The sequence below is a fragment of the Mesoplodon bidens genome (genome assembly GCF_964165515.1).
Source record: "Mesoplodon bidens genome assembly, chromosome: 14".
Taxonomy (NCBI): domain Eukaryota; kingdom Metazoa; phylum Chordata; class Mammalia; order Artiodactyla; family Ziphiidae; genus Mesoplodon; species Mesoplodon bidens.
The window spans coordinates 62,616,607-62,641,844 of record NC_138170.1 but is presented as its reverse complement, the minus strand read 5'-3'; the positions used below and the strand labels follow the sequence as shown (position 1 = coordinate 62,641,844).

Below are 25,238 nucleotides of genomic sequence, written 5' to 3'. Positions count from 1 at the left end.
TAAAAGAGGTGTGTAGGGTGCCCAGTCTCCGGGGACAGGTCCACAGGTCACAGTTAAGTCTGATGAATTACCTTAGAGCCCCGGTCAGACATGGTGATGCTAGGACTCTAGTCTTGCAGATCACAAACCACACACAGCCCCGAGCTCAGCGATCTGGGGAACCTAGTCTGTTTTGCTTCTTGCTCAGGCCAAAGCACCATCTCAGAGACAGCAGGAGACCATCCAGATGTAGACAGTATAGAGGCTGAGTTGAGTGAATGCAGCCCTTCAAGTCCCTTCATGGAGCAAGCACTCACCTCCACTCCATCATTCCTCAGACAACTTTACTTCAGGATGGTCCTTTCTGTACTTATAAACTCATATTTTCATCCCCTGTGTGTGAGTTTTTCAGTGAGGGCATTATTGACAATTTTCTTTGTCAAGGGGGACTAACCACACTTTGTTCAGTTCCCTAGTGTCCACCCAGTGAGTGTTCCCCCGTCCTTGGAACAACCCAAAGTGTCCCATAGCTAAGCATACCCCACTTTGAGAATCAACTAAGAGGGAAGCAATCTTAATTGACCTACAACATCCGTATAGGTATTTACACTGTAGGAGAGGTTGCTTTTAGATCTAAATGGCTACTAAATATACGAAAAGGAAATGCAGGTCAAAACCACAGTGAGATAACACTACAGTCCCGCTCGATGACTAAAATGAAAAAGACCGACAGTAATTTGATGAGGATGTGGAGCAGTTGGTACTGGAAATGGAAATTGACATAACCACTTTGGACAACTGTTTGACAATATTTATTGAAGTAAACATGAGCCTTATTTAGTGACCCAGAAATTTTACTCCTAGATATATACCCAAGAGACATGAGTGCGTAGGCCTACCAAAAGACATACATATAAGAATGTTCACAGGTGCATGGTTGGAAATAACCCCCAAATGTCTCTCAACAGTAGAACAGATAAATTAACTTTGTACTCACACAATAAAATGTAACAGAGCAGTGAAAGATGAACTGTATATAATAACATTGATGAATCTCTTAGGCATAATAAAGTCAGACAAAAGAATATATGCAATATGATTCCCTTTATATGAAGTTTAAGAACAGCTGAGACTAATCAACAGTGATGGGAATCAGGATAGTAGTTACCTGTGGGGGCAAAGAGGTTGACTGGGAAGGGACATGAAGTGCCTTCTGAGGCACTGGGAATGTTCTAAGTCATGATCTGGGGGTGGTGGTTATACAGTATGTGCATAGACACGTGTACACACATATCTACTTGTATGTATACATGTATGTATATGCAAAAACCTTGTATAGTTGTACACTTAAGATTGATATACTTAGCTGGATGTAACTTTAAAAAGAAAAAATTTTGAAAATTTAATCTCTAATTTATAGTATTTTCTAGAATATGATAAAAAATAAATTGAGGTAGTTGAGGGAAATGGGAGTTTTTCTGGAAACTTTGAGAGTGTGTCCATGCTTCTGGGTTTCTGGAGCCAAAATTAGGGGAAGTGGTATTGCTAGTGGCACAAGCTGATTAGAATAGAGATGGTAGGAAAAGGGAAGGGGAAAGCTTTATATGATTCCTCTTCTTCACTCTACTTCTTCCTGTCTGTAGCCATAGTGTTTTCATTTAAGGCTTAATTTCTGTCCTCCATTCCCATGGCATCATGGTCGAAGTGGTGGGCAATGTTGAGAGTCAAAGAGGGGACACTGGAAGAGAGCATAAGGCAGTCGCTGTGTATCAGGTATCTATGCTTTGTGGGGGACAAACACCACCTTAACCTGCAGGGAGGTTAGCCAGCAGGGAGACTGGGATGGTACTGTCATAGAAACTTCCAGATAAGGGAAAATTCTGGGTCCCAAGAGGTAAACATGGAAGGCGTAATGGTGCAGTCAATGAACAGGAGTAAAAGCCCCTCAGAGAAAGAGGAAGGCTGATGATCACACCCTAGTGGGAACATGAGGGGAAACAGTGGTCCAGCCTTTTTGACCACAACTGGCTGGTTACCCAAATTTGAGGTTTAAGTGGGGACATACAATAGGGGCTTCGCTTGTACCATGTAAGCCCCAACTGGACTTGGCACTCTTCCTGGTCCTTCATGGTGGTTCTCTTAAAGAGAATGAGTTATAGGGGGATATTTTCAATCACATGCTGTGCATAAATGTGCATTATAATACAACACACACTCTGATCAAGAGTAAGATGGACAGGTGCTGGACCATATGCGGTCCAGGTGTCATCTAGCTATACCAGTTTCCAGCTGCATGCAAGCTGGAATGCTGTAGAATTTACACAACAAACATGGGTTGTCATTTGAATGTCATTGAAAATGTCATATTGTCATGTGTCAGGTAAAATATGTCCATGTAGATATCTTTGGCTACGTAGAATATGAAATATAAGCAAATAGTGATTTATTGCAGGCTGCATTTGCCTTTTTATGTGATGATTCTGCTAGTAATGTTTTGCTACCATGGCGTTCAGTTTAATGTAGAAAATTAACATTTTAGGATCCTTAATAGAAGTTTTATTAGAATTAATGATTGAAAGAAATAAATGTAATTTCAAATGGAAACACTAAAAGCCAAGTCTGTTAACTGTTAAGCTTCATAAGACACCCTGAATAAAATAGATAACTACTAATTTTTTTTACTGTTAACTTGTCACATTCTGTTTATTTTTAATTACCTTTGCAAATGACTCTATAATCTTTTTTAAAAAATTGCCACATTTTCGTCTCTCCTCTTCCAAATCATTTTGATTTCCCCTTGGGCCACTGTCTTAGTCCATTTGGGCTGCTATAACAAAATACCACCAACTGGGTAGCTTAAAAACAGCAGGTATTTATTGCTCACAGTTCTGGAAGCAGGTAAGTCCCAGATCAAGGCACCAGTATGGTCACCTTCTGGTGAGGGCCCTCTTCCAGTTACAGATGTCTCCATTGTGTCCTCAAATGGTGGAAGGGACTAGGGATCTCTCTGGACCCCCTCTTTTTAAGGCACTAATCCTATTCACGAGGGTTCTTCCCTCATGACTGAAACACCCTGCAAGGGCCTCACCTACTAATACCATCACCTTTGGGGAGGGTTAGGATTTCAACATATGAATCTGGCGGTGGGGTGGGGGGCACAAAACGTTGAGACCATAGCAATCACCACATGCAGATGACCTTGAGGCTCTGTTTCCAATGATGCTTTCCTTTCACTTTATTCCTGAATCTGCTGCTGTGGCTGGATATTTATACAATACTTGAGTATCCCAGAGTGACCTTCTAGTGTAAAACTTACCTCTTTTTTTTTTTTTAACGTCTTTATTGGAGTATAATTGCTCTACAATGGTGTGTTAGTTTCTGCTGTATAACAAAGTGAGTCAGCTATACATATACATACATCCCCATATCTCCTCCCTCATGCGTCTCCCTCCCACCCTCCCTATCCCACCCCTCTAGATGGTCACAAAGCACCGAGCTGATCTCCCTGCGCTATGTGGCTGCTTCCCAATAGCTATCTATTTTACATTTGGTAGTGTATACATGTCCATGCCACTCTCTCGCTTCGTCCCAGCTTACCCTTCCCCTCCCCGTGTCCTCAAGTCCATTCTCTACATCTGCATCTTTATTCCTGTCCTGCCCCTAGGTTCTTCAGAACCATTTTTCTTTTTTTTTTTAGATTCCATATATATGTGTTAGCATATGGTATTTGTTTTTCTCTTTCTGACTTACTTCACTCTGTATGACAGTCTCTAGGTCCATCCACCTCACTACAAATAACTTGATTTCATTTCTTTTTATGGCTGAGTAATATTCCACTGTATATATGTGCCACATCTTCTTTATCCATTCATCTGTCGATGGACACTTAGGTTGCTTCCACGTCCTGGCTATTGTAAATAGTGCTGCAATGAACATTGTGGTACATGACTCTTTTTGAATTATAGTTTTCTCAGGGGTTATGCCCAGTAGTGGGATTGCTGGGTCATATGGTAGTTCTATTTTTAGTTTTTTAAGTAACCTCCATACTGTTCTCCATAGTGGCTGTATCAATTTACATTCCCACCCACAGTGCAAGAGGGTTCCTTTTTCTCCACACCCTCTCCAGCATTTATTGTTTGTAGATTTTTTGATGATGGCCATTCTGACAGGTGTGAGGTGATACCTCATTGTAGTTTTGATTTGCATTTCTCTAATGATTAGTGATGTTGAGCATTCTTTCATGTGGAAAACTTATCTCTTCATCTGCCTTTTTCCTTCACAGAACTTTCTACAAAACCAATAGTGTCTTTTCCTCTTTGCTCAGATTAGAAGCCTCAACGGCATCTTTTACCCTCTTTTTCTCCAATGCCATGTTGGCCAGTCAGACACCAAACACCATGCACTGTCAGTTGTTCCTTCAAAAACAAACAAACAAAAACAAAACTTCATTCCTTCTCTTCCTGATTAGTCTCCCTAACCTGGCTTGTCACCAGTCTCATACTTGCTTTATTCCTTCAGTGATCAAACTTTTAATCTCATCTCACCAAGCCATGTGCTGGCCAGATGTGTTTCCCTAGAGCCCGCCCTTGATTATATGTTCCTCCTGCTCACAGACCTTTCATATATTTCCCTGTTTTCAATAAAATTGCATCCAAACCTAGCCTGGCTTTAACCAGCTCTTTTTCCAACTATTCACCTTCCTGAAACTTCTTTTCCAGCCAACGGTTTGACTCATGATTTCCTGATCCCTTTCCTTCTCCAGTCTCTGTCGCTCATGCTCTGATGTCCACCCATGTAGATCATTCACCCCTTCCTGCCCATCCATCTGGCTTCTCCCCAAATTCAACACCTGATGAAGTCTTACCTCCTTCTCCATGCTGCAGTCTCCCTTACCTCCACCTTCCTTTAGTAGCTCTTATTTGTCTATAAGGCAGTTTCATAATTTAATTTCTTCAGGTTTATGACCTTTCTTCTGATTGTGATAACGATTTTCACTTCTTTAATTTTTACATAGTTATAGGCACAACTAGACTATAAGTGTCTCCAGGGCGAGAGTCTTCGCCTTGCCTGTATGCCCTATAATACTTTAAAAACACTAACACTAAAATATAAGCTCTGTGAAGGCTGGCATCTTTGGTCAGTTTTGTTCACTGGTAAGTCTCTAATATCTAGCATAGAACCAGGTACGTAGTAGGTGCATAGTAAATACTTGCTAAATTGTAGATGTTCAGTAAATGATTTGATTAAAGTGCTGCTGCATTAAAAGTTGCTCGCATCTCTTACTTACTATACCTGAGAGGTATTATACTGATAAAGACAGGGAATGCAATTTACAGCCAGAATCTGTTCCATAGAACTTGACTTCTCTTTCTAAAAGAATTGTTTTCCTGCAGATATTAATGAATGCCAACTACAGGGTGTGTGCCCTAATGGTGAGTGTTTGAATACCATGGGCAGCTATAGATGTACCTGCAAAATAGGATTTGGGCCAGATCCTACCTTTTCAAGTTGTGTTCGTAAGTAATGATCACTTTTTATTACTATTTTGCATCTGTTTTTTGGGGGGGGTGGGGGGAGGGGGAAGTATCCAAAAGAAGGTAAATACTCAGCAGTCAACTAAATATTGTAAATATGCAGGAAAATGTCATTAAAATGACAGGAGGGAGGAGGCGGCCTGATATACTACAATAAATCTATGTTTATTTAAAAATGCATTTTTATTGTGTTCAGAAAAAATGACAGCTTAAACTTAAGGTAGAGAACAAGCGCACAGAGGAATTATGCAAAGAAACAGTTAATTAAAATTAGCATACCTAAGACATGAAAACAGATTTTTCCTTCATGAGTATTTTAAGCATTATTTAGGTGGAGTGAAACTTTGTCCCAGCTTCTGTCTTTAATTAGTCCAAATTCTGAGTCACTTCTGTCTGATTTAATGAGGCTTCACTGTACTTTCTTGGTTAGAGGAGTCTGGGGAATAGTTAGCAAGGCTCTGTGTTTCAGATTTTTTTATTCAGTTCTAATTTCAAATATTCTATTCTGTTGTCCTCAAAAACCACTGATATGTGTCCCTGAAGTTAAACTATTTTGCCTTACAAATCTGTCTTTAAGATTTTTTTAACTTGTTAAGGATAAAAATCCTCCATCAAATCTTATGTTCTAATATTCGTACAGAAAATGTAGTTTCTCCAAAAAGATCCTATTAAGGATCTCTTGCCACAAAACCTAATCCAGTGTAATCAATACAGATCACCTGACAATTAGAGATGTATGCATTTTAGATGTAAAGGGCTCAGACACAGAATTTTTTAAGACTACCTTATTTTTAAGGTACTTGTGCCCATTATTACAAAGTAGGTAAATGCAACAGATTTTTCAAAGTCACATACGATTAAAGGTTAAACATTTTAAACTAATGTATGGCAGAAAACTGTCGAGATAATGTTAAGAGCAATCCTGCATTAATTTTTGTCTTGCTAGGTTTTTTTTATTTACCTGTTTTTATAATGTGTCATTGGTATATGTTAAGTTGTATCTTTCTGGTCCCCAGTTTTAAATTTGTCATATCATCAAGATATATTTTTCAAGAAGGTACCATCATTTGCTTTTAACTGTGCATCTCTAACTCTGTGCCCTAAGCTGATGGATAGACGTGGTGAAATAAAGACAAATGTAATAAAATAAAAATAGCAATCTCATTCATTACTTTTAGACGAGTTTGTTGAGTGTTTTGGAACATTGTTACTAATTACTACTATTTTCCTTTGAAACCCGTCAAATACAGATTTGGAAATTTTGCACATAAGTTCTTCCATGTTCTTTCACAGACAGTTCTGATCATAAAGCAGGCAGGCACCTAGTTATAGGGCTTTTTTTGGTGGGTGACAAAATTAGACTGTAAAATTATGCTTGCATACTAGGTACACTTGAAAACTGATGCAAGGATTTGGAAATTTCAGGCCAAAAATCACACCATTGACAATATCCAGATAATTTAAGGACAACTTCTGGCTGATTGGAATTACATGAGTATTGTAAATACAGTTGTATAATTTAAGCATGAAACATTTTTAGAGTTTGAACATAGAATTTGTTGTGAATATTTGTTTTGCCTTAAATAATTTGCTTTGTAGTCTGGTTAAAATGACTACATTGAACATTGTAGATTAGGTACACTTAGAGGACTGGTCGCAAAGTGTTTTATTTGACTAGATCTGATGTCTAGAGCTAAGGACAGACATCCAGGTTTTAATAAGATTGTAGAAACTGCCAGTGAGATTTTTGAAACACACTTTCCTTAGCATTTATTTTCCCTGTCATTGCCCAGATAATACTGAACTTATTAAACAACCATCCATTCGTATTTGAAAAATAAATATTTTAATTTTATGGTTCAGCTACAACGGCTGAAACGATAAGTATTAGGAGACGTTTGTTGCTAGTTAAATGTTCCCGTTTAGAGTTTGAAGTTGAAACCTGGGCTCTTTACCAGCATTGAGTGGGCAGATTTATTTCTCTTTCCTCTGAATTTACCACATGTAATATCATAGAGATATGTAAAGTGTTTCAGGATTTGTGACTTGGTTCAATCCAGTCTGATTTGTGGGTGAACCGTATTTTGAAGAAGTTGATAGGGAAGTCTGAAGAGAAGGAATGTCTTGAGAAAGAATGAGGGGAGAAGGTGATACTTACAAAGTAGGGTGGAAAAGCACTGGCGAGTTGGTGGTACCCTTGATAGTCACGGGGGAAGTAGCAGAAGGAGACCGGGGGTCACACATGTGCACACACGCATGCACAGACACGCAGACAGACACACAAAGGCACTGAGCAAAGCTATCTGTCATTTGGAGTAAATGCTCTTGCAAGATATAAAAACAACCTTGGATAGACCGTGGAAGCAGATGGAGAAGATTGACCACGTTTGCTCCAGGCAGCATGAATTTAGGGCATATCCAGGCCATAAAAGGTGTGGCTGACTCTGTGAACTCAAAGAAATGCACTTGGCAGTGGCTGAGGAGCAATGGGAAGCTCTCCCTGTTCTCGAATACGCTGAGGTGAACACCCTCAGAATTCCTTGACTGCAGCCAAAGGTTGCAACCACTTCACTTTCTCTCCTTGCCCGCACCCTGTCCTTGACTTAGCTAAGCTGAAAGAAGAAAGTAGGAGGGTTCTGGCGTTTGCTGTCTCCGACCTCTGTGTCTGTGGATCAGGGCGTTGCTGCAGTAGCCTTCTCCAGACCTGCTCCTACCTCTCTGTGGGGAAAGGTGAAACTCCAGGATTTCTCAGAGCCAGTCCAAGAAAAGTATAATAACCTGTGCAGTCGGAGTAGGAAAGCTTTCTGACTTTTTAAGCTGCAATTAATTTTCTTCAGAAATTCAAGAGCTCCAGGATGAATGCTGGGGAGGGTGTGTCCACAGGTTCAAAGGGCCCAGGTAAAAGAATTTTGAGGGGCTTCCCTGGTGGCGCAGTGGTTGAGAGTCCGCCTGCCGATGCAGGGGACATGGGTTCGTGCTCTGGTCCAGGAAGATCCCACATGCCACGGAGTGGCTAGGCCTGTGAGCCACGGCTGCTGAGCCTGCGTGTCTGGAGCCTGTGCTCCGCAACAGGAGAGGCCACAACAGTGAGAGGCCCATGTACCGAAAAAAAAAAAAAAAAGAATTTTGAGCCTGCATATTTGCTCAGTGAAATTTGTTTCATAATATTCTTGACCCATGGACTTGGTGCTCACTGACAGAAATAGAGTTAGAGAGAAGATGTGCTTCTGCCCTAACTCTGGAAATCATGAGATGCCGAACTCATCCCTTCGAAAAGCCAGCCATATTCATGAACATCATTTCTTTTTAGTTTCTGCAGCTTCCTTATGAGATATGAATTATTTTACACAATAGGAAACTGAAGCTAGGAGAGTTTAAGTAACTTTTCAAGATCATATAGCTTGTAAATGACATTTGAGGTTTAAAATTGGGTTTTGTGCCTCTAACTTTAGGGTTCTAGATCAGGGATTGGCCAATTATAGCCCGTGGGCAAAATCTGTCCCACCGTCTGTTTTTGTAAATAGTTTTATTGGAACACAGCCATGTCCATTCATTTATATACTGTCTAAGGCCGCTTTCACGCTGCCGTGGCAGAGCTGAGAAGTTGAAACAGAGACCAAATGGACCACAAAGCCTAAAATATTTATCTTGCCTTTCACAGAGAAAATTTGCTGACTTTTGGGCTAGATCAATGCTGTCCAGTAGAACTTTCTGTGATGATAGACAGTGCAGATACAGAACATTTCTGATGTGATAAGACTAGTCACAAGTGGCTGGTGTGACTAAGGAATTGAATTTTAAATTGTATCTCATTTAAATTTTATCTAAGTAGTAGTATGTGGCTAGGGGCTAACACATTGGATCTCATAGTTCTAGATCCTTTTTTTTTTTTTATAAAGTTGATTGGGTAAATGACTGCTAGATCTCTCTAGCAGAGAGAGAAAAATGGGCTTTCCTTCCTGACTTGGTGGTTTTGTCCATGGTGACGTTGTTCTCCCCAGAAATGAGGCTGGGAGCCTCTGTGTCACCTCTGACTCTGTCATCTCCTTTGGTCTCCAAGAAAGTCGTTAGATCTTCATAATCTATTTTCTACCTTTTCCTTTCTTCCCACCTCCTCCGTGGCTGTCTCAGCTTAGGCTCATAGTTTTCCTCACTTAGTGGTCTCACAGCATCATGGCCTTGAGGTTGTACAGACAGATCTGTGCCAACTGTTTGCTCCCATATAAAAGCAGTAACAACCAAAACCGTGACAGTAATGTAGTAATCTTTACTGTTTACTTACTAAGTGCCAGGCACTGTGATGAGTACTTTATATGGATTATCAAATATAATACTTAAAGATTTCTATGAGGCTTGAAGTGTTGTTCTTCCTATTTTAGAAATGAAGAAGTTGAGGCACAGAGAGTTTAAGGATCTTTCCAAAAGTCACACAGCCTATAAGCGGTAGAGCCCAAATTTGAAACTCAATTTGTCTCACTCCACAAGCTGAGCCTTTAATCAGGAAGAGGAAACTGGTCTAAATTGACAGGAGCAAGTCATCTATTTAAGCAGAGCCACTATTTAGTCTCACTGTAAAATGCTGGTCTGACTCTGCAGTGGCCTCAGAATCATTGTTTTTCTGAAATTTTGGTTCTCGCAGAATTTATTTTTAATAACCCGTTTCCTGAAAAGGGTGCCTATGGGCTCTTACCTCCCTAGGAAAGTCATCTCTCAGACTCCTTCTAACAGTGTTACTTGCTCCCCACACCTGCATCCCAGCACTCATCCCATTGGGACTTTAAGCTTTAATGGTATGAAACTCTAATGTGGAATTTCATCCAAGAAGTGAAAAAGGATATTGGAGGTGTTTGGGGGAGGGGGGGGAGTGAAAACAAACTAGTAGGAGAGGCTAGCTTATACGCTGTCTCCTCAAGTCTTCTCTGTTTTTCAACTTGTTCCAAGTACCAGGTTAATTTATATCTGCTTAATACTACTTACATTTATGTTTGAATTGATAAGAGCAGCATGGCTTTGAAAGTATAATCAGAGTTGGTTGTACGACCCTATAATTAAGTATAAGTTGGTTAATACATTACTGGGGAGCCCAAATGTGAGAACCATAGCATATTACCTTCTCACGGTGGTTTGTTATGCAATCACCATCAGCATTGGCTATATATGGTGAAGATTCAATACTGTACTTGGGTATACAGCTATATGTTTATTTCTTTGGAAGATTTTTCCCATGTCTGTCACCAGGAGCAAAAGATTTGTTTTCTTGACTGACTGATGTGGCATTTCTAGTAGGGTTTATGCTTCTGAAATGTTTTTCCCTCTATATAGAGTAACTGAATCTGTGCACCTGAATCTTAGCAACACATCCTACAGAAAATACAATCTGCAAAACCCATATTTCAGGGAACCTACACATATGAACCTACCAGCACGCTTTGTAATTCCTCCTCATTACTCTGACCCATTCCCATTTCAACCAATTCTTTTTTTTTTTTTTTTTTTTTTGTGGTACGCGGGCCTCTCACTGCTGTGGACTCTCCCGTTGAGGAGCACAGGCTCCGGATGCGCAGGCTCAGCGGCCATGGCTCATGGGCCCAGCCGCTCCGCGGCTATGTGGGATATTCCCAGACCAGGGCACGAACCCGTGTCCCCTGCATCGGCAGGCGGACTCTCAACCACTGCGCCACCAGGGAAGCCCTCCACCAATTCTTTAGCAATCTTTGGGCAATATTGATTTTTTTTTTAGTATAGTGTAAATCCTTATGATGCAATAGACTATATAATCACGTTTATTATATTTTAAATAATAAATGTAGTATACGAATGAATTAGCCTTTACAACCAGCCTTTCAATCTGTGGTTAAAGATACTCAGACAGTAGAAACACCAATCATGCATCATTCTAGGTAGCATATTGTTCCTGGGTTTATGTATCATGTTGAATGTGAAAGTGCTAGAGGTGTTTAATGAAATAAGTGAATTGCCATATAAGTCATTTGAAATGATAAAAGAATAACAGCTGACTTAGGCATTAAAATAGAGGCCATTTTAAAGGGCACATCCTGTTAGAAATCTGAGGGAGGCATAAATTAACACTTTTTGATCCACATAATTGTAGAGCAAAGAAAATTTGAATCATAGGAGCATTAGTATAATTTAGGTATGTAAGCCAGACCTTTCCAATGGCTTCCTCCTGGGATTTCTTCCATCTTTGAAGGAGCAGATTTTTTTTTATTAGTTAATGGCTTATTATTATGTGCACTTGGGGTGAAGCACAATGTTTAGTTGCAACATGGTCTGATGTTCCCTGACACACCAACAGCTGAGTTTTGATGACTCTGTAAGCCAGTGATTCTTATTCCCTTGAAGGCCCCCACTTGAAGTGCGTTGGAAGCTGTCGTGGAAAAAAAAAAACCAAAACACCAGTACCCCTAGCACTTAGGGAGAATCTCTGGGTTAGGAAATGATGCAAGGACAAACACCTATAAAACAGAGACCTTTCAGGAGAAGATGTTTAGGAGGAATTAGCTTGCTTGACTTCTGTCATTATTCTCCACATGATAAAATGCCTAAAATTTTGCTTTCTCTGTGTGTGTGTGCGCCATGCATGGAGCCTCAACCAGAGACTTGCTTTAATGAACAAGCAATCTCTTATAATTCACTTACACACAAATACACATACTAATCCCTTAAAAACTGAATTGCTGATTTGGAGTTTGGGGTTAATCTGGGCGGTAGGCCTGATATGTTACTTTAAGGTAGAGTCCTTGGATAGGGGGGCAGAGTAAGTGTAACAGGGATGGTGCCTAAGGTAGTATCACTACCCTGGATATGAGGGCGAGGTGGATACCAGGGAGCGAGTGTGGACAGGTCAGCACAAGGGGCCAATGTCACCGTCTGCCAATGTCCAGGGTTTGGGGAAACTCTGCTCTGCTTTAAACGGCCCTTGTTCTTGGGATCTAGAACTAACCTTAATGCTATTCGTGTTATAATTAATCCCTACCACGTGTAAAATAGGCTCTTGTGAGTTGACCTGATGTTGTTTCTATGGAAATATGTGTTGTGAATTCCAAACACTTTGGTTGGAGAAGAAATTTTGGAGCCAAATCCTTGGTGAGCTGATTATCCTAGAACTACGTATATGTTCTTAAGATTATACAACGTATATAGAGAGACAGACCCACACGCATATGCTATATAAGTGCTGGTCAATCATTCCAGAAACTTATCCTTTTGGGGGTAATAACCATACTCATAAATTTTCTTTTCTTTTCTTCTGTGACCTTTAATCTTTCATAGCTGACTTGCACAGACTCCAGAAAGTGAGTAGGAGAAGGGAGAGAAAAAGGCTCATACTTCTCCCTTTTACCACGTTTTTAGTAATCTTGGGCAAACCTGGCCGTATTAGAGGAACTAAGTTTTGAAGCCTTAGGAAGGTCTCCTGTGCTCCCCCCTCCAATTCACCCATATCCTTTTTTCGACTGTTTTCACTGTGTTGAAATTCTACCACTACAGCAGTGATCAAGTCGTGTACAAATGCCCTTGAGAGGCTGGAGATACCTGCTTTTATTAATAAGGCAGGCTGACGTGTATATTGTGTCTACTCTGAACCAAACGTTTAGCATATGATATTTTGAGTCTATACATTGAGCTTGTCACCTGTGAGGGAGTTATTGAGGCTCAGCCAGTGTATTAGTTAGCATTCTCTCCAGAGAAATGGAGCCAATAGCGTGGGTGGATGAAAAGGGATTTTTAAGGAATTGGCTCACATGAATGTGGAGGTTGGCAAGCTCCAATCTGCAGGGTAGGCTGGCAGCCTGGAGGTCCTGGGAACAGCTAATGGTGCAGCCAGAGTCTGAAGGCTGTCTGCTGGCAAAATTCCTTCTTCCTCTGGGGAGATCAGTCTCTTTTTCTCCTAAGGCCTTCAAGTGCTTGGATAAGGCGCACCCACATCCCGGAGAGTCATCTGCTTGACTCAAAATCTACTAATTTAAATGTTAATCTCATGTGAAAAATGCCTTCACATCAACATTCAGACCTGTCTTTGACCAGCTATCTAGGTTCTGTGGCCCAGTCAAGTTGACACATAAACCATTGCAGCCAGTTGAAGTGACTTCCCTAGGTTATATTTCTGGCAAGTGGTAGACCCACTATGTGAGCCCAAGTCTGTCTGGCTCTAAAACCCCTTGCTCTCTTCACTGTGCTGTAGTGCTTTCATTGAATCAGGTTGTTTCTGGTAGCAGAGATGTCAGTCATTTTGTGAGAATGAAAATTTAGCTCTGAGCAGGAAAGGAAGGTGATTTGGAAGTGCCAGGTGCTAGAGGAATTGGGTAAGGGAAAGGCAAATTGGGAAAAGCTCATTTGGACAGTGATGCAGTAGAGAAGAGCTTTTGTTGACATGGGGAATGAACAGAGAGGTGACCATCAAGCTTGGTCTGTTCAGCAGTGTTGACTTGGCCTGGAACTGGATCTGTAGAACATTCTCCATGCATGCACATTTACTCTAGAAAATGATCTTTGTGAAGGCAGGGATGTGTCTTTCTTATTCTCATATTTGCCCTATGTGCCCAGTAGCTGTTAGATTAATGAAGTCTCATCTACTAAATTTATAGCAGAAGAATCAGAATGAGGACTTAGGTATTGGATGACTATGGGCTGATGTGCTTTTGTGATGTTTCCTGAGGGGTTGAGGATGTCATCTCCTCCTTCTCTGGTGTGCTGTCTGGCTGGACCGGGGCCTTGTGTGGCATTGCCAGTCAGAAGCTGTCCTTTGTCTCCCATTTGCTGGTCGCTAGCCTAGGATGAGACCGGATAGGACCCTGCAGGCTTTCACAGTCCTCCAAGCAAGAAGAGTGATAGCTGATTTGTAGTATCTACTATGTTCAGTTCCTGACTTTCCATGATACCTGGCTGTTTACCAAATTCTGCCCTAGAACTACCTCTCTCTTTTTTTTTTTTTTTTTTTTTTTTTGCGGTACGCGGGCCTCTCACTGTTGTGGCCTCTCCCGTTGCGGAGCACAGGCTCCGGACGCGCAGGCTCAGCAGCCATGGCTCACGGTCCCAGCCTCTCTGCGGCACGTGGGATCTTCCCGGACCGGGGCACAAACCCGTGTCCCCTGCATCGGCAGGCGGACTCCAAACCACTGCACCACCAGGGAAGCCCAGAACTACCTCTCTTATGGCTAAATACAAGACAACAAATGAGGTAGAGATTTTGATAATTAGGTTTTATAGTTAGGTTTATTTAGGCAGGTTTATTTTGGTTGAAATTATTTGTTCTCACTCACGCACACATAGTTGATTTTCAACACTTACTAAAATGGAAGAAGGGACCAGACACAGACAGGGACGTTTGATGTCCTGACTCTTGAAACTCATTTGGTCAACTGACCCTAAATCCAGAAGGGTAATGCCCTACATTTAGACAGATTTATTCTGAAGTATGACTTGTAATCCAAACTTTTAGGTTCATTTTACTATTATGTGAAATGTCGAACTGGTTTTTGTCGTTTCTTGGGTGACGTCAGGCCTTATCTCTCTGCTTCAGCGGATACCCCTGTGATCTCTGAGGAGAAAGGGCCCTGTTACCGACTTGTCAGTTCCGGAAGGCAGTGTATGCACCCCCTGTCTGTTCATCTCACCAAGCAGCTCTGCTGTTGTAGTGTGGGCAAGGCCTGGGGCCCACACTGTGAGAAATGTCCCCTTCCAGGCACAGGTAAGACATGCCCCACTGTGTGCTCACATTCACTCCTGGCCACACAAGCACACAGGATGATTTGGGCAGCTTGGGTTATTTGTAGTTTCTGACTTTAAAATTAGTTATTAATAATGCGATGTGTTTTTATCCCTTTTGTAAAAACCGTGAACACACGAGGTTGAATCAGTGGAAAAAATTACATGCAAAGAGCTTTTCCCATTGTGTGTAACATTAGAGTTCCTTTTGGATGTTAAGAAAAGCCATTGCATTTTATCCGTAGCTTCTAGGGCCCTAAGTCTGTTGTTTGAAAGTGTGGAGAGACCAGAAGGCCCTGTTGGACTTGCACTTTCCTGATGGTTGCTCACCGCCTGCACAGCGACTAGACCTGGTGCAGTTTAACTCTTTCACTCATGTATTGAACGGGTGCCTCTCAGGTCCTGTTAAGAACATTGTGCTTGATTTCTCCAGTTGGAAATGGAGAAAATTATATTCACTATGAATATGATTGATTGAATTTATGCTATGAAGATTAACAACTCAAGGGCAGATCCTGCCAAAGCTCCCATGAACTTCTGGGTGGGAGCTGAATATTAAGAAGTGATGATTCTTTATCCTTCAGTTGAGTACGTAATGGCCTAATGCCCTGAAAGCATAAATTTATCTAAGTGCCTTGCTTATACCAGGGAGACCAACTTCTCAAGCAGGGTCAAGTAGAGTTAAAGAGAAGAGAAAGAAATATACCTGCAAATACTGGGCATGATATTATCAAAAAAGGAGTGGCCCCAATTTCACTGGCATGGGGTAGGCATAAAAAATGTCTACTCAGTTTCTTGTTCCATAAGGTGCTTCCCACGTAGGGAAGTGTATTGACTCTCACAGGGCCATTTAATGTCTTAAGCCTATAACTTGCACTGTTGCAGACAAGTTGTAAATATAAATTTAACTATCGTGAGCCACGTTTGTTGATGGCTAGGATCAGAAAGAACTGGTAAAGCAGAGACAGTATAATGTTGATGGTAGTTTGGTTTACTGGGTAACTTGACACATCTCCAGAAGGCCCTAGTATCCTCCTGTGGGATCTGATCCTCTCAGTATTAAAAAGTAATAATCAATTAAATTCATGATCTTGATAATTCACAGACCCACTTTAAGTTCAATTTTGATAGCTTTTGTAACCCTTACATGAAGCATAAATCAAGAAGGTAAATATAACACCGGAAGACTTTTCCATAAAGTGTAGTAACTAAGTTTGAAAATAATATTAAAGATAAAATTTTGGCCCTTAACCAGTTTTTGGATGTATGGTGATTTTCATAAGAGTAATGTTTAGTTCATTCATGCTTCAAATACTTGATAGAAAGACATTTTTGCTAGAAACATCTATTCCACATGAAAATTGTATTTCATAGTTAAACATAAAAATGAGGTTCTACCATTTAATGTGTGATCCTTAGAAAAACAAATTGTAGCATGTTTTAAGGAGAATTGGGGGGTTTTATTTTTACCGAGAGCTAATTTTAGGTCCAGAACATCAAGAGATCTCTTGTTCAGTGGAAGTGAAAAGTGACTTATTTTACTTTCAGTTTTAAAAGTAGAAATAAAAACGTTGACCATGAGCTCCTTGGTGTCTGCATTTGGTAACTTGCCTCCAGCGCTGACACCAAAGGGCTTAGGTGGATTGTTCCTCCTCGGGCCACACACTGCCTTGCCTCTCTTGTCTTTCCCCTTGACTCATTCCTGGCAATTATGCAATGGAGGCTAGCAAATCACAGGTCCCCAGTCAACTTTTTTTTTTTTTTTTTTTTAAAGCATACAAAACCACCTTCCTGGCGGGAATAGCAGTTCCAGGGCATAGAATATTTCCCAGCCCTCAGGATAATTCGACCAGTTGGTCATGGTCAGGCTTTTGCTCACTTGTCATCCCTCTCCTTGAAAATACCTACATTCTAACTTGGCGTGTCCTTTTTTTCTTTATTTCTACCCATCATCCCTTTAGCATGTGTATTTCGCTGGATTCCTTTTCACCATCCTGAGAATCTCTCTTCAAAGCCACTTGCCCTGTTTCAGTCCTTCTTAACCAGCCTCCCCATGTCAGCTGATAACCTCCATCCTGGCTGAGTCCTTTGGTTTCTTCAACTGGAAACAAATTAGGATGATTTCAGCACCTCATTTCCCTCCATAGTGATTTCTTTTTCTTTTTCAACCTTCTTGCTAGTCATTTAACTTAGATGTTACTGAGTTCCTGGTTAATAACTAGTGAAATTAGACCAAAGCAAGAGGGAACAGTCTGATTTTTGCTGATATTACACTCCCCCTGAGATATATATAATATATATAGTATGTTCTGTACCTAAAAATCTAATGTATTACATATATTTTATGTGTGTAATACATGATACATGATGTGATATAGAATATTAAATAGAAAACATGATATGTATGCTATCTCCTAATTTGTAGCTGACGTGTTAATATATATAAAATATGTGCTCTCTATATGCTATATATGCTATATATATATATATATAAAATTCTGATTGGGTAGGATAAGGAATTAACAGATGGAGAAATGTTTAGTAAAAGAAAGGGTTGGGTTTTTTCTGTAAATATGCAAGTTTGACAGAAATTCAAGCATTTTGCATCTGTTTTTGAAGTTTTTAAATGTAACTATATTAGTGATGATTTATTAAGAGATATTCATCATGCTGTTTTCCTCTGTATAAGTTTGCACTTTTAGATTTTTAAAAGGAATATTTTCCCATCCCAAATCTAGCTGCTTTTAAGGAAATCTGTCCTGGTGGAATGGGTTATACGGTATCTGGCGTTCATAGACGCAGGCCAATCCATCACCATGTAGGTAAAGGACCTGTATTTGTCAAGCCAAAGAACACTCAACCTGTTGCTAAAAGTACTCATCCTCCACCTCTCCCAGCCAAGGAAGAGCCAGTGGAGGCCCTGACCTTCTCCCGGGAGCAGGGGCCAGGAGCGGTGGAGCCAGAAGGTGAGAGTGGAAATGGATCACGGACCTAGCCATCTGTCTGTGGGTCTTTGCTTTGGTTTCCCTGCTTATAACCTCTAGAACCTCTAGGGGTTTTCAGCCTCGGCACTATTGACAATTTGGGATGGATAGTTCTTTGATGTGAGGGGCTGCTCTGTGTATTGTAGTATGTCTAGCAACATCCTTGGCCTCTAACCTCTAGAAGCCAGTAGCACCCTCCCCCTCCCAGTTGCTACAACCAAAAAGGTGTCCAAGTATCACTAAGTGTCCCCTGAGGGCAGAATTACCCCTGATTGAGAACCACTGCTGCAGAGTAGTATGCACCTAGCAGGTGGCAGTATTCCACGGTCATCTCAGGACATTGTCTTGTGTTTGGGAGCTACTTTTTCTTGGTGTTTATTCCTGGAGAGTGATTCACATTTTTCAGGGAGTAGCCTGAATTCACTTCTGTGTCTACAGGGCCATTTAATAAATATGTATTTACTTTAAAAATGGAATCCATAGACTTAAAAAAGTTAAAGCGTCAACTGAGCGTCCATGAAATAGAGTCTCACAGGCAGTCAGGGATAAGGGGAAGCAAAATGAAGAAAGACAGGATCAGTGAAAGAGATCTTGGAGATCACCTAGTGAAGTCTTTTAATTTACATTTTGAGAAACCAAGACTTAGAGCAACTGACTTGCAGATGTCATACAAAGAGTATGTGATATGACCAAGGAGCACATTTTTCCGAGGAAGTGGTTAAGGCCGCCTACTCCAGAGGGAGACTAGAGACAAGGGGCTTTGACTCTCTGGTTCGGAAGGAGGGATTATCTATCTCAGTCTCTCCATAGAGACCAGCATGTCCAATACTTTGAATATCTTTGTCACCACAAAAGTGCTCACCTCAGATGGGAGGAACAAAGATCTTAGCTTGTGTGGAATAGGTATTGGCTTTAATAAAGCTCCTGTTGGCCTTTCACACTTGATTCTTAGGTCAGAATTCAGGGTGTCCATTTATGGGTTTTGTGAGGGGAGAAGGTGCCCAGGTTAGTGAGGCGCTGGGAGCTTGGCAAGGAAGAGAGGTCTCTTTTCAGGGCTCTGAACGTCTGTGTGTTCTAGCCTATTTTATTCCCCTCTCTCACTTGCTGCATTTCTCCCTGGTTAGGCAGACGAGGTAGGACCTCACCTAGAATTGACAGTGCTGGCCAGTTTGCTCCTGTGCACTTGGCCAGATGTTTGCACCTTCTCTGCCTTGGCACAAGCAGGAGGAAATGGGCTGTGGTCCAGATTCTGCCTCAAGAGTTTCTTGGTGGTGGGTTAGACAGGATAGAAGGTTAGTTGACTTTTTCTAACCACAAGAACATTGCAGCAGTGGTAACAATCTGGTGCCCTGATTGGTTTTACAAGTTAATGCATCTACCTTTTATACTAATGTTTATAGAAACGTTGACTCATGAGAAAAATCCCTGTGATTATTGATCTAAGGCTTAAGGACTAATTCTACATACTGATTTTTGAAAAGTGTTTCAAAATAGAAAGGCATAATCACTCCCACCACCACCCTATAATAATGTCGTTGATGGTGTAATCTGTGATTTGTTCAACATACTGATGCTAATCTCTCATTGGATCTTTCTGGCTTGTGATTTTTTTCATGATCTTGTTAGCATATCTTCCTGAAAATGCTCACAGGGCTTCATTAAAGATCACTATGCACTAAGAATGCAGCACCCTTTCTTTGGTCTCTTATTGAAATAGGGCGTTCTTTTTTAACAGTGACATCAGAAAGCATTTCAAACATTATTTATTATGTTAAGGATAAATATAATGAATATGTTTGTTTTCCAAGGTGTGGGAAGTTCTACAAAGTTGAGATTAGACATGAAACAATGTACCAGGAAGTGTTGCCTCCTTTAACTTTTTTAGTTAGCAAGTGAGTTGGAAAGAACTTCATCACATCTGCTACCTGATCTCCTGTAATTGAGGAATGACGTAGCACAGATACTTTTCCCCTGTCATTCGTGTAAAATTCTCCAAAATGGTAGATGACCATAATTCTGCATTTGATTTAGTTTGATTCTTAATCCTGTTGGAGACATACTGAACTTTTGTTGCTTTTTTAGAAAATGAAATATTATGTAGTGGACTGTCTAAAATTGTACTAATGTCCTTCTTTCTTTTTTGATTTTAGTGGCAACTGTACCTCCTGAGAAGGTAATTTATTCATTGTGTTTGCAAGTCGCCTTTTTTTACCTTCAAAATGACTTTCTTCTAGATTATGTGTGATTTTTTAAGACTTAAATACAGTAACATGTCTATTATGCATTATTTGGTTTAAGGAAATATAGCATTCATTCATTCAATAAATATTTATTGAGCACCTACTATATAACTGGCACTACTCTGAATGTTAGGAAAACAGTAGAAAACAAATCAGACAAAACTCCTTGTTCTCATGGAACTTAAATCTAGGGAGAAAAAAACGATAGGACTGATGGGAATCAGGGGCTTAAATGAAATTCAAGGAGTCAGTTCATGTCCTGGACCATCTATGGAAAGAAAGGTTCTGACATGTTTATGTAATTGTGTATTCTCAGAGTGCATATATATACTGAGTGATGTACTTCTTAGTTCGACTAATATTTGACGTGAATGTTTGAGTTAAATTGGAGTAGGAGCAGAGCTTACCCTTGAAATTTATAATCAAATGCTGGGATATTGCTTCTTTAAAATTTTAGAGAAATTTTAATCTATTTTTTTTTGGCACCAGAAAAAGGCTATGAATTGTGAGATTTATCAGTAGAAAATACTGGCATTTGCTGGAGCTCTGTCTTATTTATGTAATATTGTTCCTTGTCTGAATATTTCTTTATTGGTAACATGAAAATTAGGTAATTATTAAATGCTTATACATTTGTGTAGTGTTCATTCAGTTGGCAAGATTGCAGTAATTGTTAGGATTTAGATGGGTCATATACATATGTGAATTATTACAAATAGTTTTTTAAACCTTTAGCTTATAATTAGGGGGATAGAATAACATAAGTGTTAAAAGTGCTGAAAGAATCTAGAAAAAAGGAACGATTTTAGACTGATAGCATCCAATAAGGAAAAATGTTACATTATATTGACCCCCAAAGAAGTACAACAGATATGCATATTTTACATGCATATTTGCAGCTCTTGGGTAGCATTTCCAAAGATCAGTGCTGTACAGTAGTTTGCAATTTTGTTGATTTTGAATTTCGTTCTGGGTGATGAGTGGGAGGAATCCTTTAGCCCATGAGTGGGCCAGCCAAGCTCCCTGACAACTTCATCTTATCTGATTTTGTTCTCCTCTGTTTATGATTGAGTTTATGGTAACTCTCATAAAGGATCTGAAAGAGGGCCTGAGAATTTGCTTGTGTACTTTTCCTGCAGTTTATTTGCAGAGGAGGCAGTGGGGAAAATGCAGCCATAGGCTTTGCGGTCTTGACTTTTTGCAGAGGTCTCACGATATTAAAGATTGATGAAGAGAAAGCAGGGTGGTCCCTTGATGTGAAATTACATGCGCATAGGTGCAGTGAGGGAGGGGACAGCAAGAGGTCAGTTAGGGGAGCAGGAGAGACTCCGTTAGAAAGAGGACTTGGTGGGGGGAAGCTGCTTTGGAAGGCTTGGAACACCAAACTGCAGTTGCAGTAGGTGGGGAAATCCCCTCCTCCTCAACTGGACCGAACTTGTCAAGTGGAGAAGTGACATTGGTTAGGAAGTAGGAAGTCGGCCGCCCCATGCTGCTGGGGGCAGGGAGTCGGGGGGCAGGTGTGGAATTCTGTCTGTAAGCTGCGGTAGTGGACTCACATCTGGTCATGTCTGCTTCTTGCTAGCATTGACCATGGGCTGCAGGGGGTGGGGGTGCAGTTGAGACTGACTGGGGTCACCTTTTAATAGATAATTGAAAAGCTAGTCTATTCTTAAGAAGAGGGGGAGACTCACCGGACAGGAAGCGTCTCGGAGACAGTCGGCGACCGGACGGCTCTAGGTGAGACAGAAGCCAAACAGGAGGAGGAAGTGGAGGGGTCAGCTTTTGAAATACTTCAATCATGACGAAAAGAGAAGCAGAGGGGCTGATAGAAGTGGAGATTGATGGAACAGAGAAGCCAGAGTGCACGGAAGAAAGCATTGTGGAACAAACCTACACTCCAGCTGAATGTGTAAGCCCGGCCATAGACATCAGTGAGCCAATAGGCAGTTTGAAGAAACTACTAGAACCAAGACTGCAGTGTTCTTTGGCAATTTGAAATTTGCCTGAAAGATATCCAGCTGGATCCAGAACGAAGTTTATTTGACCAAGGAGTAAAGACAGATGGACCTGTACAGCTTAGTGTTCAGGTAATTTCTTACCAAGGAATTGAACCAAACCTAAACATCCTGGAAATTGTTAAACCTGCGCAAACAGTTGAAGTAGGTATTGATCCAGATGCCCGCCGTGCCGAAGCAGAAGCACATCTTGTTGAGGAAGTTCAAGTGATAACTCTTGATGGCACAAAACACATTACAACCATTTCAGATGAAACCTCAGAACAAGTGAAGAGATGGGCTGCTGCTCTGGAAGGTTATAGGAAGGAGCAAGAACGTCTTGGGGTACCCTATGATCCCATACAGTGGTCCACAGACCAAGTCCTGCGTTGGGTGGTTTGGGTAATGAAGGAATTCAGCAAGACCGAGATAGACCTCACGACAATGAATATTTCCGGAAGAGAACTCAGTAGTCTCAACCAAGAAGATTTTTTTCAGCGGGTTCCTCGGGGAGAAATTCTCTGGAGTCATCTGGAACTTCTTCGAAAATATGTATTGGCAAGCCAAGAACAACAGATGAATGAGATAGCTACAGTTGATCGACCTGTGCAAATTATTCCAGCATCAGTGCAGTTTGCTACACCAACAGGCATTAAAGCTATAAATAGTAGTGCAAAGGCAGCTAAAGTACAAAGAGCTCCAAGGATTTCAGGAGAAGATAGAAGTTCACCTGGGAACAGAACAGGAAACAACGGCCAAATCCAACTGTGGCAGTTTTTGCTAGAACTTCTTACTGACAAGGATGCTCGAGATTGCATTTCTTGGGTTGGTGATGAAGGAGAATTTAAGCTAAATCAGCCCGAATTGGTTGCACAAAAATGGGGACAACGTAAAAATAAACCTGCAATGAACAATGAGAAACTTAGTCGTGCATTAAGGTATTTATTATGATGGGGACATGATTTGTAAAGTTCAAGGCAAGAGATTTGTCTACAAGTTTGTCTGTGACTTGAAGACTTATTGGATACAGTGCAGCAGAGTTGAACCATTTGGTCACAGAATGTGAACAGAAGAAACAAAGAACAAAGATGCAACTCCATGGAATTGCCCAGCCAGTTACAGCAGTAGCCCTGGCTACTGCGTCTTTGCAAACAGAAAAGGATAATTGAGCCCAGGACCTTTTGGGAGTCCAAGGTCTTTCTTAAATGTTAGAGCAAGTATTGCTCTTACCTTTATTACTGAATTTGAATCTTCTTTTATTTCTAGACTGTACAATCTGATGCATGATTTTTTTTATAAATATTTCATACTCTTGTGAAAGAAAAAAGAAGAGGGGGAAATGTGGGAAAAAGTAAGAAGTGCTCAATGTTTCTAGAAGATACATCACAGCAGGATTAACTGAGATGGGGAGAAAGAGGAAGCTTGAGAGGTCGATTAGATGACCACAGGAAACTGAGAATGAGAGAGTGAGTGCACACGAGGGTAATAGGGGCTCTGGATGTGGGAAAAGATGAACAAATACAAGGAATAGTGGAAATGGGCAGGGCTTGGAATGAGGAATGAAAGAGGGGGTACTAAAAATTGACTTTAAACCTGGACAGGTTAATGACTGTGGCGTTAATAGAAATGAAGAAGGTGGAATCAGAGCCTGGATGCTTTGGGGAAGGGATGGGTTTGAGGAATTTGTGCAGTATCTAAATGGAGTTACCATATAAGCACTCATGCCTACACAATTGGGTCTTTGATGACATACTCAGGCAGGACATCTATTTTACCAAAAGCAGAAAAGGTGATAAGGTAAAAGGGAAACAGAGGCCAGGGGAGTGAGCTTTCTGGAAGATGACAGTGATTAAAGCAAGGAGGGCTTTAACCAGGAGTGGTGATGTGAGCGCTCTGGGCCCACAATGGTGTGAGTGAGGTCTCAGATCCTTACCTAGCCCGATTGTTCAGTCTGCAGGGGCCCTAAGGAGCTGTAACTGGAAACTGAGCCCTGGGTGCCAGTCTGTTTCTTTGCTTCTGGCCCAGAGGACAGGAGTGGTCAACAGGATGTGTGAGGTGTTCCTCCAAGTCCCTATTTTTCTGTTGCTGTTTGACTACCAGTATTCTGAGAGGTTTGACTACCAGTATTCTGAGAGGTGGAGGTGTAAAGTTACTGTAATGACTGACTGGCTTACTGTATTTTAATGTATTGTGTGTTCTTTGTTATGGCACGCCTGTATCCATTACTTAATCTGCAAAGTGTGGCTGGTCATTTTATTTGGGCAGAAGCCACATGTGAATGAGGTGATGGTGGAGTTCTCCTCTGGGGTCAGTTTTGCCTTGTTCCAGACCAAACGTGGGCCCCTGAGCCAAGGCATTCGTTTAAAATATCTGAAGAGACCTTTTGCTTTGGGCCCCTGGGAAATGGGTGAGGGTGTGTGCACATATCAGCACTGCTCGGAAAACTCAAGGGCTTAGTATAGCAGCAGCACAGCAATGGTTCATTTTTTTAAATTTCAAGCAATTGCACAAGCTTTTGTGTACCTGTGATATTTGTTGCCTTTCTAAGAGTAAAATTTATAAAAATAGTAATATGTGGAAACTAAAAATTCCTACTTTCTGTTTTCTTCTTTTTAATACAACCATCTAGGAAATACCTTCATTGGATCAAGAGAAAACCAAACTTGAGCCTAGTCAACCCCAGCTCTCTCCAGGCATTTCCACTATTCATCTGCATCCACAGTTTCCAGGTAGCCTGTGTTGATTTGTGCTGTTTGTAAGAGTACTCTGAATAAAAGAGTA

General features: G+C 40.9%; 1 protein-coding gene and 1 pseudogene across 8 annotated transcripts in view; both read left to right on the top strand.

Moving 5' to 3' along the window:
- LTBP1 (latent transforming growth factor beta binding protein 1) overlaps window positions 1–25,238 on the top strand; it is a 424,505-nt gene that overhangs the window by 263,773 nt on the left and 135,494 nt on the right. For 5 of the 7 annotated variants that reach the window (XM_081253652.1, XM_081253650.1, XM_081253649.1 and 2 more), the window contains 5 exons: window positions 5,373–5,495; window positions 15,055–15,222; window positions 17,978–18,205; window positions 20,374–20,396; window positions 25,087–25,186. In XM_081253652.1, coding sequence (XP_081109778.1) covers window positions 5,373–5,495; window positions 15,055–15,222; window positions 17,978–18,205; window positions 20,374–20,396; window positions 25,087–25,186 — 642 coding nt within the window. The remainder of the gene's footprint in view (window positions 1–5,372; window positions 5,496–15,054; window positions 15,223–17,977; window positions 18,206–20,373; window positions 20,397–25,086; window positions 25,187–25,238) is intronic. The other 2 variants (XM_081253651.1, XM_081253654.1) reach the window with 1 other exon arrangement.
- Window positions 22,168–23,714, top strand: LOC308627731 (GA-binding protein alpha chain-like; annotated as a pseudogene). The gene has a single exon. The product of its transcript is annotated as a GA-binding protein alpha chain-like (transcript).